The 13,403-nt window shown below is 39.8% G+C and overlaps 1 protein-coding gene across 2 annotated transcripts in view; it reads left to right on the top strand.

The window, feature by feature from the left end:
- LGR4 (leucine rich repeat containing G protein-coupled receptor 4) overlaps positions 1-9,993 on the top strand; it is a gene marked incomplete at its 5' end in the record, with an annotated part of 97,358 nt that extends 87,365 nt beyond the window's left edge. For both annotated transcript variants that reach the window (XM_084774730.1, XM_084774731.1), the window contains 6 exons: positions 70-141; positions 2,027-2,098; positions 2,715-2,840; positions 3,665-3,780; positions 4,144-4,227; positions 6,989-9,993. In XM_084774730.1, the coding sequence (XP_084630856.1) occupies positions 70-141; positions 2,027-2,098; positions 2,715-2,840; positions 3,665-3,780; positions 4,144-4,227; positions 6,989-8,262 (1,744 nt within the window). In that variant the 3' untranslated portion in view covers positions 8,263-9,993. The remainder of the gene's footprint in view (positions 1-69; positions 142-2,026; positions 2,099-2,714; positions 2,841-3,664; positions 3,781-4,143; positions 4,228-6,988) is intronic.
- Positions 9,994-13,403: the final 3,410 nt, after the last annotated feature.

Here is a 13,403-nt window from a genome sequence, read left to right as displayed (position 1 = left end):
TTATTCCTTGTTTATTAATTTCTCTCTATCCTCCTGCCTCTCTTCTCCCATCCTTTTTTTTTTTTACAGTTCATTGCAGCGTAATCAAATCTACATAATAAAGGAAAATACTTTTCAAGGCCTAGCATCCCTAAGGATTCTGTAAGTTTGTCTGTGATTATTAAAGACAAAAGCTTTGTCAAGCTCTAAATTTACATAGCATGATTGTCTTAGGTTTTCTTTTACTGTGATAAAATACCCTGACAAAAGCAACTTAAGGAAGAATGAGTTGGTTTGGCTCAAAGTGCCAGGTTATGGTCACTGCAGGGAAGTCAAGGAGGCAGGAACTGAAAGAGGCTGGCTGCATCATGTCTGCAGTGCAGGCAGAGAGACTTTAGTGAGTGCCGCCTGACCTGCTAGCCTTCTTCTCCACTCTGTACCATCCGGGATCTCTGCCTAGGAACTGGTGCTATCCGCAATGGGTGGGTCTTCACACCTCAGTTAATGTAATCAAGGGAATCCCCTATGCATACACCCACAAGCCGACAGCCCCTCATTCAGACTTCTTTCTGACGTGAGTCCATATTGTGCCAAGTTGATAATTAAAACTGCCACAATGATTTTCATATTGTTATCAACACTTGGAAAATGACTCCTATTTTATAAACATCATTTAGACTTTGCCTTATGATACTTCACAAAGAGTGTGCACTTTTAGTACTTTTCCTTATAGCTCATTGATCTTGCTCCTCAGACGGTGAAATGTTTTTAATTTCAAAGAAGAAACTTAGTTGTTTTAAAGTTACAGCGAGGCTTGGTGCTTCATTAGAGCAAGGGTGGGCTGATCTCAACCCAAATGCTGTCTGCAGCTTGCCTCCTGCAATTACGAATATTATGGGAACACAGCCAGGCCTCTTGTTAAAAATGTTGATTTAAGCTGATTTTTCTCATGCCATGGGACAACTGATCAATAGCAGAAGAAACCATGTCCTGGCCTTGCTCTCTAGTACCTTATCAAACATAGTTCATTCGAAGCAGGTGTGCCCATTTAAAACACTTATATTTGAGTGTGTATTTATTTGTGCCTTGTACTCTACTAAACTTGGGAACATGGAGGTGACTGTACAGAAAATATAATGCACTCAATTAATGCTCAGTTTTTAAATACAATGTTTGAAAAATTGATGTAGGAGAAATTACACCTATTGAATCTGTTTTTCTAGTAGGTCCGCTTTAAGAAATAAAACAGGCTAGAGTTCTGGCTTGACAGCAGAGTATTTGCCTCCTAGACACCAGCTTGAGTTCATTCTCCAAGGGACATGGCCAGTTTCGATCTGCCATCACTTTTAGAGCACTGACAAATGACAACCGAAAGCTGGTCATTTGAATTTCTGTTACCCAGGACATGTGCTATGAATTAATCCAGTCTTTTAATTAACGTTAAGGTCCTGTTTAAATGTGAAACTGTGTCTGTGGCTTATTAATGCTGTGGTATCAGAATTTGTCAGGGTGTGTTCTGTAAAGTAAGGCTAGTTCTAACATTGTTAGGAGTTTGATTTCCTGCTTTGGGGAAGAGTGATATCGGAAGCCCTTTGGAGCGTTCTTGTTTGCTTATTGATTATTTGCCTTCTTGTGGGGCCTTACAACTAAGCTTTGAGAAAGCAAACATTATGGAGCCCATTTATTTTTTCTTTTTTTTAGGCTTAGTCAAGATTTTAGCTTTTCTTGCCCTGGTTAATAGTATCAAAGGAGATATCATTATCAACGCTATTTTGAAACTGGTACCAGAATGATAAAATAGAGAAAATTCACAACTGGTTTCAAAGAGATGCCAGCTGCAATTATTGATCTAGGGGACATAGTCTAAGAAGACTGTTGTAAAAGAGAGGCAGTGACTGTGAACATTTGAAAAATGTTGGGCAAAACAGAAGCTCTTGTTTAAGGGATATTGTGTTACTCCCTCAGATTATAACGTGTAGTCTGAGTAGCTGACTGGAGTTTTGAGTATTTACGTAAAATAACTAACATGATGCTCTTGTAATTACAGAGATCTGAGTAGAAACCTGATCCAAGAAATTCACAGTGGAGCTTTTGCTAAACTTGGGACAATTACTAACCTGTAAGTAAATGGATGGCTGCTCGCTGTAGCATCATGAAAGTAGTGAGTCGTCTACAAAACCTGGGGTCAGACAAAATATTTATTTGGTTCTTTCCTATATAAATGCTACACCATGATGATATGGGCACAAGAAGTAACAGCTTCTTAGATGTCAAGTCCTGTGTTAGAGCTGTCTTTTTAACACATCTAAGGCTTCATTTTACTTATCTAAAATATACCTCATATTTTCTAATGTTATATGTAAGATAAAATTATATAGTCATAAATATCTAATATTTATGATGTTAATATATATTTTTATATCTCCTTGTATTACTGTGTGTGTGTGTGTGTGTGTGTGTGTGTGTGTGAGAGAGAGAGAGAGAGAGAGAGAGAGAGTGTGTGTGTGTGTGTGTGTGTGTGTGTGTGGTGTGTGAGCATGTGAGCACACACGCACCCGAGTGCACATTCTGCATGTGCCAACTTTGAGAATGGGTTCTCTACTTCTCTTGTGTGGTTTCTGGGGACTGAACACAGGCTGTCTGGCTTCACAGTGCCCTTCCTGGCGTCTTGGCAGCCCAACAGAGATACTTGCATGTGATTTGTATCTTAGAGAGGTAATCTTTTCACATTTCAGGGATGTAAGTTTCAACGAATTAACTTCACTTCCTACGGAAGGCCTGAGTGGGCTCAATCAACTAAAACTCGTGGGCAACTTCAAGCTGAAAGACGCCTTGTCAGCCAGAGACTTTGCTAATCTCAGGTGTGTTTGTGCTCGTTCTTCCTTTCTGTTAGTTATGGTAGGCCCCAAATTACTAAGCCTCCTTTTTTTTTTTTTCCCTCCCTGTGGTTTCTAGGTTTTCCTGATAGATTGTAGGAGTATTTTCTATCTCTAACCCTTGCAAATTTGGGCAAAAGAGAACATGAACACTGTATCACAGTTGTCAAGCGCATGAATTAAGCTCTGGATACTCTCAGAAAGATGTTTTGTCAGCTTTTTTTTTTTTAAATGGACTTGTCATTAGCAACAAGATACCGGAAATGTCCTAAGTGCGAACTGACAGGAAGCTGGCACAGTGCCATCACATGTCCTAGAGACTGCAGATTTGTAGGGGTTCATTAACTGCAGCAGGCAAAGGGCTTGAGCATATTCTTGTACAAAGAGAGAATGTGTTCGCTTCATTTATATGAGCAAAGCAAAGCTGACTAATGTTGCAAAGCAACAGATGACCTGGGGTATTGATTTTAAATAAGCTATCCATTCCCTATGATACACTGGACAAGGTTCAGACATGCACAAATGGATCACTGAGATATTTACTTTAAGTTGATTATGGTTGTGAAATTTTAACATATGGCTTGGTTTGCATCCGGATATTAAGAAACAACTCATAAAAGGGGAAAGCTTCAGCTCTGTTCATGAGCTTTACCAGAACTCTGAGGAAACTGGTCTGGGGAGGGTATATAGCCAACTGAAGGCAAGTGCCAGGTGTTTCTCGTGACTTGGCTGGATTCAGTGTTTTTTGCAGGACTGAGTCCTGTCTGTGAGTCTGGTATTCAGTGTGTGTTTTACAATTCTTTTCCCAGGTCTCTATCAGTACCATATGCTTATCAGTGTTGTGCATTTTGGGGGTGTGACTCTTATGCAAATTTAAACACAGAAGATAACAGCCTCCAAGACCACAGTGTGACAAAGGAGAAAGGCAAGTGTGTCCACTCTAACTGAGAACTCCCTACGACATTAATCAACCTGTCCTTCCTATAATCAGTTGGAAAAGGATCAGTACAAAATCTGAGTAAAATAGCATTATCTGCACAAAAAAATAATATTTTATATATTCTTGCACAATTTCATACATGTATATAATGTATCTTATTCATGTCCAACCCTAATGCCCTTCCCATTCCCCCTGCCCCCACCCAACAATGCTTTTTACCAGCATGTTTCATGCTATCAAGCCTCTTATAAGCTGATTGTGCCTTAGTCATGTAAAGGAAAAACTGTAGGGAAATTTGGTCCTTGTGAACAGTCAACTTAAATTCAGTATACTTTATTTTATATTCAGGTGCCACTGATGCAACAAATGTCACCAATGCTGCTGAAAATGAAGAACATAGCCAAATAATTATCCACTGTACGCCTTCAACAGGTAGTACCCAATCTATGTGACTGTAATTTCTCACTTAAAGTAGTATTGGGTTAAATAGACCTAAAATGTCTGGAGATGGATATAATTTCTATAGGTAGGGGAGGGATTGCATGACCTGATAGAGCCATTTTTTTTAGCTCAGACTAGTGCACTTTTGAGAATGAGCTCCATAAGTCACTGTGGAGTTGAACAGGGATGTGTTCGTGTGAGTGTGTGCAACCTGTGTATGGAGGCCAGAGGTCAGTGTCAGGTGTCTGTTTCTTTTACCCTCACCACATTTTTTGAGTCAGGGTCTCTTGCTAAACCTGGGATGTACTGATTTGGCTAGACCCAGTGGCCAGTGAGCTACAGCAATCCACCTGTTTACCCCACCGCCCCCAGTGCTAGAGTAACAGACCTAGGCCTTTATGCCAGCAGGCTTTTTACAAGGTTATTGACGACCCAAACTCTGGCCCACATTCTTGTCAGCAGGCACTTTACCAGCTGGACTAGCACCTTAACTCCTTAATTTTTTTGTCATTCTTTCTGATTTACTGTGTGTGTGTGTGTGTGTGTGTGTGTTTGTTTTTGTTTTTGTTTTGTTTTGTTATGTTAGACAGGGTTTCTCTGTGTAGCCTTGGCTGTCCTGGGCTCACTTTGTAGAACAGGCTGGCCTTGAACTCAGAGTAATCAGCCTGCCTCTGCCTCCCTGAGTGCTGGGATCAAAGGCCTGCGCCACCACACCTGGCTCTTCCTTATTAGATCCAGGAAAGTTATTATGTTGATGTCACATAGTTCCTTGTGATTATAATGGCATATTCTGCCTGCTCTACCAAAGAAGATGGATTTCTTTCCAGCTGAGGTGCAGAAGCACGTAGATACTGACACACGTGCTAAGACAGCAGCCGTCCAGAATAGACTTCATCCTGCTATAGAATCAGATGCCTTCTGAAGGAAGCTGTAGGCTCCCAAAGACAGAGTCCATTTGTTAGGAAAGTGGCTTCACCCATCCGAGAAACAGTTCCCAAAGGTGGTGACCTTACCAGAAGAGATCTCTTCTAGTTTGTATTGCTTGTTTGGGGCTGTTGTTTATTTGTTTTATTTGAGACAAGATCCCACTGTATATCTCTGGCTTGCCTAGAATTCACTATGTAAATCAGGCTGGCCTCAAATTCAGAAATCATGTGCCTCTACCTCCAGAGTGCTGGGGTTAAAGGTGTGTGTCCTCTCACCCAGCTCTGCTCTTCTTTTTAAAGAGGTCTGAGTCCTGGTTCATAACTAAAAGCAATAAAGTGCTTTCTTGTAGGACTTCCCAAGGGTAGTGCAGCACAACTTCAAAAGTTTATGTTATGCAAAATTTTTTTTTAAATGTGTAGAATTGACTGTATATGATTTAAGATGGGGCTGGTGAAATGGCTCGGGGGCTAAGGGCATTTAACTGCCAAGCCTGATGACCTGCATTCAATCCCCAGGGCATACATGGTATAAGGGGAGAATCAAGGCTGGCAAGTTGTTCTGTGACCTTCACACATGCACTGTGGCATGCATACTCCCTAACTGCGAAATAGTTAAACATACGTGGAATTGTTTAAAAAATTGTTTAAAAATAGGATACTTTATTGAATATATGTGTTTATGAATACTCAGAAAAATAAAATATGCCTTTAGCCAACTATAATACATGTTTTCTTGTTTCGTAGTCAAATATTTAATTTTTAATTTATAACCAAAACACTATTTGTGATATAACTAGCATGTGTAAATTAATGTCTAAGACAAGTAGTTCAGCCAGAATGATTGCTTATACCTTTAATCTCAGTTTTGGGAGGCAGAAACAGGGTAATCTCTGTGAGTTCAAGGTTTGCTTGGTCTACATGGCCAATTCCAGGACAGCCAGGTGATAGGGAGACCCTGTGTTGCTTAAAAAAAAAAAAAAGAGAGAGAGAGAGAGAGAGAGAGAGAGAGAGAGAGAGACAGACAGACAAGCAGTTCAGCTGCTAAATGAGTTCACTGAAACCCAATCTGTTTCTTAATAGGCTGTCTTTATACCAAACTTATTTATAAACAGTTAATATCTGTGGTTTATATATGCAGCTATACTAGCTTAGTGAGTAACATTTGCCATGTCAATTAAAGGCTTTCATATGTCAAGTTTCTTTGAAGACTAAGTTAATTGTGCCTCTCTTCACCTGCCTCTTCAGATTGCTTTTGAAAGCCATGAGAAATGGAGAAAAATGTGTTTAAAAAAATATGTGTACATACATAATTACAAAGTGCTTGGAGACTAGCAAGGGAAGGGAGCTAGTGTTTACTGAAATCTTGACAATATACCTGGCAGCTGCTTAAGCATGTAATTCTATGTAAGCTGCAAATCTTTATGTAACAGGCATTATTATCCACAGGGATAGGATGGAATCTATAGAGGTCTATAAGAGGGAGAACAGTAAGATATAAGCCATATGGTTGCAGATTTCAGTATTTGGACCATATGCAAATGTGTGTGTGTGTGTGTGTGTGTGTGTGTGTGTGTGTGTGTGTGTTAATACACACTTTCTATAGTTTACCTAAGGTTGAATTTTCTTACAGTTATATATGTGTGGTGCTTCCAAATATTTAATTTCAAAAATTAAGGAGAGTTATTTTTTAAATAAATAAACATGTCTTAGAAGTAGTAATCTTACAGTGCAGGTGACAGGCTTATTCTCTATTTAATTTCTAAGCCAGACTATATGAGCCATGGTTTTCTCTAGGTTTCATTGAACCCTTTCTTTTTCATTTCTAGGTGCTTTTAAGCCCTGTGAATATTTACTGGGAAGCTGGATGATTCGCCTGACAGTGTGGTTCATTTTCCTGGTCGCCTTGCTTTTCAACCTGCTTGTCATTGTAACAGTGTTTGCATCTTGTTCGTCACTGCCTGCCTCCAAGCTCTTCATAGGCTTGATTTCTGTGTCTAACTTACTTATGGGCATCTACACTGGCATCCTTACTTTTCTTGATGCTGTGTCCTGGGGCCGGTTTGCCGAATTTGGCATTTGGTGGGAAACTGGCAGTGGCTGCAAGGTAGCTGGGTCTCTGGCGGTCTTCTCCTCAGAGAGCGCCGTATTCCTTTTAACGCTGGCAGCTGTGGAGAGAAGTGTGTCTGCAAAGGATGTAGTGAAAAACGGGAAAAGCAGTCACCTTAGACACTTCCGGATCGCTGCCCTCGTAGCTTTGCTGGGTGCTGCAGTGGCAGGCTGTTTCCCCCTTTTCCACGGAGGGGAATATTCTGCATCTCCCTTGTGTTTGCCATTTCCTACAGGAGAAACACCGGCGTTAGGATTTACCGTGACCTTAGTGCTATTAAACTCGCTAGCATTTTTATTAATGGCCGTTATCTACACTAAACTCTACTGCAACTTAGAGAAAGAAGACCTGTCAGAAAACTCCCAATCTAGCATGATTAAGCACGTTGCTTGGCTGATCTTCACCAACTGTATCTTCTTCTGCCCTGTTGCGTTTTTCTCGTTTGCACCGTTGATCACGGCAATCTCTATCAGCCCCGAGATAATGAAGTCTGTTACACTGATATTCTTCCCGTTGCCTTCTTGCCTGAATCCAGTCCTCTACGTTTTCTTCAACCCAAAGTTTAAGGAAGACTGGAAGCTACTGAAGCGGCGTGTTACTAGGAAACACGGATCTGTTTCCGTCTCCATCAGCAGCCAAGGTTGTGGGGAACAGGATTTCTACTATGACTGTGGCATGTATCCCCACTTGCAGGGTAACCTGACGGTGTGTGACTGCTGTGAGTCATTTCTTTTGACAAAACCAGTATCGTGCAAACACTTAATAAAATCGCACAGTTGCCCTGTATTGACAGTGGCCTCTTGCCAAAGACCAGAGGCCTACTGGTCCGATTGTGGAACACAGTCGGCCCACTCTGACTATGCAGATGAAGAAGATTCCTTTGTCTCAGACAGCTCTGACCAGGTGCAGGCCTGTGGACGAGCCTGCTTCTACCAGAGTCGCGGATTCCCTCTGGTGCGCTATGCGTATAATCTACCAAGAGTCAGAGACTGAACTACGGTGTCTGTAACTGTTTCCCTGCATCAGCCAAATCACAGGATTCAGTGAGCTGTCTGTCCTTTGACCTTTCATCTGGGCAGCACTTCTGTGATCGCTCGCTGCCTGGTGTCAACGCAGAAGGGGAAGAAGGTGGCAGTTTATTTCTCAAGCCAGACATTTGTCAAGAATGGATGCCCAAATTACAAATTGTTGGAAAAATTGTGATGTCCCAGTAATGTGTGCTCCATTTGAAAGAAGTACAACTTAAAAGTAATGTGATGTATGGCATAGCAATATAAAATTAGGTTTGGTTGTTTTTTTTTTTCCTGATCCATCAAGTGCAAAGTTCAAGCTATTTCCGAATTAAGCACAAGAAAAAGGACAGCTGTTAATATATTTTAAATGAAAATGTGAATTTATAAAACTAAGAAAAAGTCTTGCTGATTTTATCTAATGTTTCATCATTAATCTCAGGAAGATTTACTTCAGGGCCAAAAAAGGGATTGTCTCCCAGCGATAGCTATAAGAGTTCAAACAGGCAGTACCTTCATGTGTTTTCTATGTCCATAAATCAAATGTTTTCTTCAAATGATTTATAAATCTAAAACCTGGAGATGTTTTGAGTATAATATTAACAGCTGTTAGATTTTTTTAATAGCAGAACATGTTTTTTGTTCATACAGTGACCTCCTCCTGCCCCACCCCCGGGTGTGTTACATTCACAGTACTAGGACAAAGCAAAAGGCTAATTGCTATGTGGGTTTAGCAGAGATCACTAAACCACTAAGTAAAATTGTGATTTTAGTAGTATCCACGGGGTGTGATGGCTCCATGGAAGGATCCCACTGACACTTCCTAACGCCATTGGCTGCACTGACATATCCAATTTTGTTGACATGTTATCTGTAGTTTTGATTACATAAGAAGTAAACTCAAGTAATTTTATGTAATTGTAAGAAATTGGAAATAATCATGACACAAAGCACTTAAAATTATTATTTTTTTAATGAGCTGGAGTCTCCTGTGCTATTTTATGAAAACTTCCATACATTTTTCCCTCCTATAATTAAAAAAAAAAAAATCAATAGTAGCTCAGATGCTATGTGCTTTGATTAAACAAGACACATTTTATGGGTGGGGGAATCAAGGCTTGTCCTATGTCTTTAAATTTTTAAAATTTACTTGATTCTTCCCTACAGGCTCCTGATGTGTTCCTATAAGAAGACTTAACACTGTGTTAAGTCAGTAGCAAACCCACTGCCATCTTACTTATCCTGGTTAAGCGAAAACTTAAGCTAGATTGCAGCTTGATTGAATTGTACATACTGTGCATATGATGAATTTTTATCTTATGTAAATTATTTTTAGAACACAAGTTGGGAAATGTGGCTTCTGTTCATTTCATTTAATTAAAGCTACCTCCTAAACTGTAGTGGCTGCCAGTAGCAGAATGTTGAATTGTGGTTTATATACATGTTTTTGTTTTTGATTTTGATTTTTTTTCCCCTTACATTGTAAATAGTCTTGGTTGTACATTGTCAATGGAATTAAAAACAAAATCTTTGTATATCAAAATCATGTAGTTTGTATAAAATGTGGGAGGGGTTTATTTACTGTGTGTTGTAATTTTGTAAGGTCATCTATTTACAAGTTAAATATAATGTTTGTATATTTACATATCTGATAAATATTAAATCATAACTTGGTAAGAAAATCTCAATTAAAGGCTTTCTTCCTAAAATTCAAGTTATTGAAGACTGTTCATTTTGTTCTTTAAGAAATAGAGGGCTGGAAAGATGGCTCTGTGGTTAAGAACACTGTCTGCTCTATCAGAGGACTCCGGTTCAATTCCCAGTACCCACATGGCAGCTCACAACTGTCTGTAACTCCAAGAGCTTACACCCTCACACAGACACATACATGCATGTAAAATAAATTATAAAGAAATACAGTAAGCTGGGAAAGGTGGTGGACTCCTGTAACCCCAGCACTCGGGGGCAGAGGCAGGGGGATCTCTGTGAGTTCAAGACCAGCCTGGTTGACAAATCAAGTCCAGGATAACCAAGGCTACACAGAGAAACTTTCTCCAAAAACCAAAACCAAACAAAAAAGAATAGGCGGAGCATGGTGGCTCACACCTTTAATCCTAGCACTGCACATGGGAGGTGAAGACAGGTGGATCTCTGTGAGCTCAAGGCTAAAACCAGTGTACATAGTAAGTCCCAGGACAGCAACGGCTTTGCGGAGAGACTGTGTTTCAAACAAAGAAAAGACAAAACAAAAACGATAGCACCTAGATAAAGTATGTGGTAAACTGTGCTACACATTTGGTATTAAATAGAGCATTGTAATGATGTTTTGAACAACTAAGTTTCTAGAAAGCAACCTAGTATTCTCACTTTATAACTAGGCATGTTACTGAGTGTACTTAGTGTTACAGGGGAAAATTAAAAATTTTAAGTAGAGAATATGTAAGGAAATGTTGGAAATAACCACTAGGAAACACAATTTTCATGCTATCTATTATAAACATCTAGGACATTATGCTGAAAATTGGAACGTTTTATCCCGGATCTGAACCATATGATGGAAAACAAATTGTGATATGTAAGAGAATACTACTAATTAGATCTTAAAGGCAAATGACTAACAACCTGCATGACAATGCAATGACTTGCCCAGATGCTTAGGAAAACCTTCATATAAGACCCAAAGCTGAAGCCAGTGTGTTGTGTGTTTCTCTCTCTCTCTCTCTCTCTCTCTCTCTCTCTCTCTCTCTCTCTCTCTCTCTCTCTCTCTCTCTCTCTCATTTTCTGAGTGTGGATCTATGCAGGTGTGCTTGTGCCTGAAGACAACTTTACTTACCATCCTCAGGGAGGCTGTCCATCTCCTTTGGAACAGGTTCTCTCATGAATCTGAAACTCACTGATTAGGCTAGACTGACTGGCCCAAGCGTGTGCCACCACACACAGCAGCTTTTTGTAGGTGCTGCAAAGTGAGTTCAGATCCTCGTGCTTGTAAGGAGGGCACGTTACTGACTGGATCAATCCCCCAGTTCCATTCATCTTAATTCTGGAAATAGTAGTTTATGTTAGACTTCAAATGTTGGAAATTTCTGGAACAAAAAGCACAGTGTAATTACCTCACCTACACCTTTCAGAATTGTCCACAGCACACAATAAATCTTTCATCTTCACCATATTCACCAAGCCCCTACAGTCCCTCTGCCTCTTGGGTTATTTTTGAGGCAAGCTAAGACATAAGACTTCATATGTTAACAGTTCAGTGTGTGCAGGAAGACATTACTGAACCCATATCATACATCTGCCATAAGGCTAACTGACAAAGTTTTGTAATATAGTTAATATGTTTAAGCAAAAGTCACTCTTTCAGAAGTTGCCATGCCAGTTAAAACAAAAAAACCCAAAACATAAATAAATAAACCTTCATATTATTAAACTAAAAATAATGGAAAATTAAGGAGATGTCATTAAGTTCACACCCTATAACTTAAGGCGAGAGCTAATTTGTACATTTGTATAACCCTACCCATCTTGGCTGTGCTCAGCCCAAGTAATGAGAAACACTGAAAAATGTTATAATTCAAACAATCACAGCAGGGTGTATAACTGGACTCCAGTGTCGCTGAAGCATAACACTGTTGGTGAGCCCAGTGATCCTAGAGCATCAAGGATACTTTACTAAAACCTTAAGGTGGTAAGGAAGTACATAATATAAGATTCTCAAGCCAAGAGGTTGAATGAGGGAGCTTGTCGGAGTTTAAGTTTAAGAGTGTTTACCATTGTAAATGTCCTGAGGTAGAGCTGAGGACTAATGAATAAATATCATAGTGGGATAGATTGTTTTGGAGAGGATTAAGTTAAGATCATTGTGGTCAAATAGCTTATTTAAGGATATTAAGAGGAAAGCCACTGGTTCAAAGCCAGGTCCCCTCCATTCCCCAACACCTTTGGGTTATTTCTGTTGGGAAGTTGTCTCTCAAGCTTCCACCGTTGCGGAGCTGTAAGATAGTCCAATGTCTCTGGGTTACTGACACCAAGGATGTTTTCTGATGAAAGTTATTTATTTGTTTTGTTTTGTTTTGTTTTTTCAAGACAAGGTTTCTCTGTGTAGCCTTGGCTGTCCTGGATTCACTCTGTAGACCAGGGAAGATTTTCACTAGATTCGACAATACTGAATAATTCCCTGGAGTGAGGCACAGCAATAACTGCTAAATCTTTTCTTAGTTCGTTGTACAATTTGTCAGATTTTGTATCTTTGCTTATTAAAGTTATATGCTGTGTTAGTTATTCTCAGTTTCCCCTTGTGGTGTTTCTGACAGTAATATACATCGGAATCTAGAAAAATACATGCAGTTTTGTGAGCCTAAATGAGAAGGCGTGTTGCAGTATCTTCCACTTTTTCCTTGTGGGCTCCGCCTAGATCCTCGGTTCTTAATAGGAGGGTGCCTCAAGGTACCCAGAAAAGTGCTGCAACACAGTTTTTGAATTTTCATTATAAAAAGAACGAAGTATTTTAAGATTGGCTCATGATCCGCTCTGGTATGGACATGCTGCAGTGTGGACAGAAACGCTTTTTTTTTTTTAATTTTAATTTTATTAATTTATTCAGATTACAACTCAATTGTTATCCCATCACTTGTATCCTATCAGAATTACACCTGACTTCTCTAGGTAACAGAAATGCTTTAAAAGGCCAAAAAGTTCACAAACCCTGACAAACCGATTTGCAGATACACTATGCCCAAAGAGAATTCTTAGCTTGGATAAAGTTCTCTTCCTAGACTGCAGCCTAATGTACAAAACAAAAACAAACTAAGGAACAAAAAATTAATCCTGAGTGCTAGTTGTTTTGTTGTTGTTGTTTGTTGTTTGTTTTTGTTTTTTTAATGATCCTGACCTTATATGAGAGCGGAGTAATATTCATGACTTTCGGCTTCTGCTTTTTTCCTTTAAAAGGATCCGCCTTAGTGGCACTGACACGTGTGGTGTACCAAATGGCCTATGCCACCACAGCAAACACAGTAGTCAGGAGGGCTCCAGGACCTGGCAGAGCTGGCGCTGTCAGTGGGGAACCTCCCAACCCTGCACTGAGGAAGCCAAACTCCCTAGGCCCTGACCAAGCCTGTCGCGGTC

Source organism: Acomys minous (assembly GCF_964271855.1).
Source record: "Acomys minous genome assembly, chromosome: 3".
NCBI classification, from domain to species: Eukaryota; Metazoa; Chordata; class Mammalia; order Rodentia; family Muridae; genus Acomys; species Acomys minous.
Note: the sequence above shows the minus strand (reverse complement) of the source record. Positions and strands in the feature narration are given on the sequence as shown.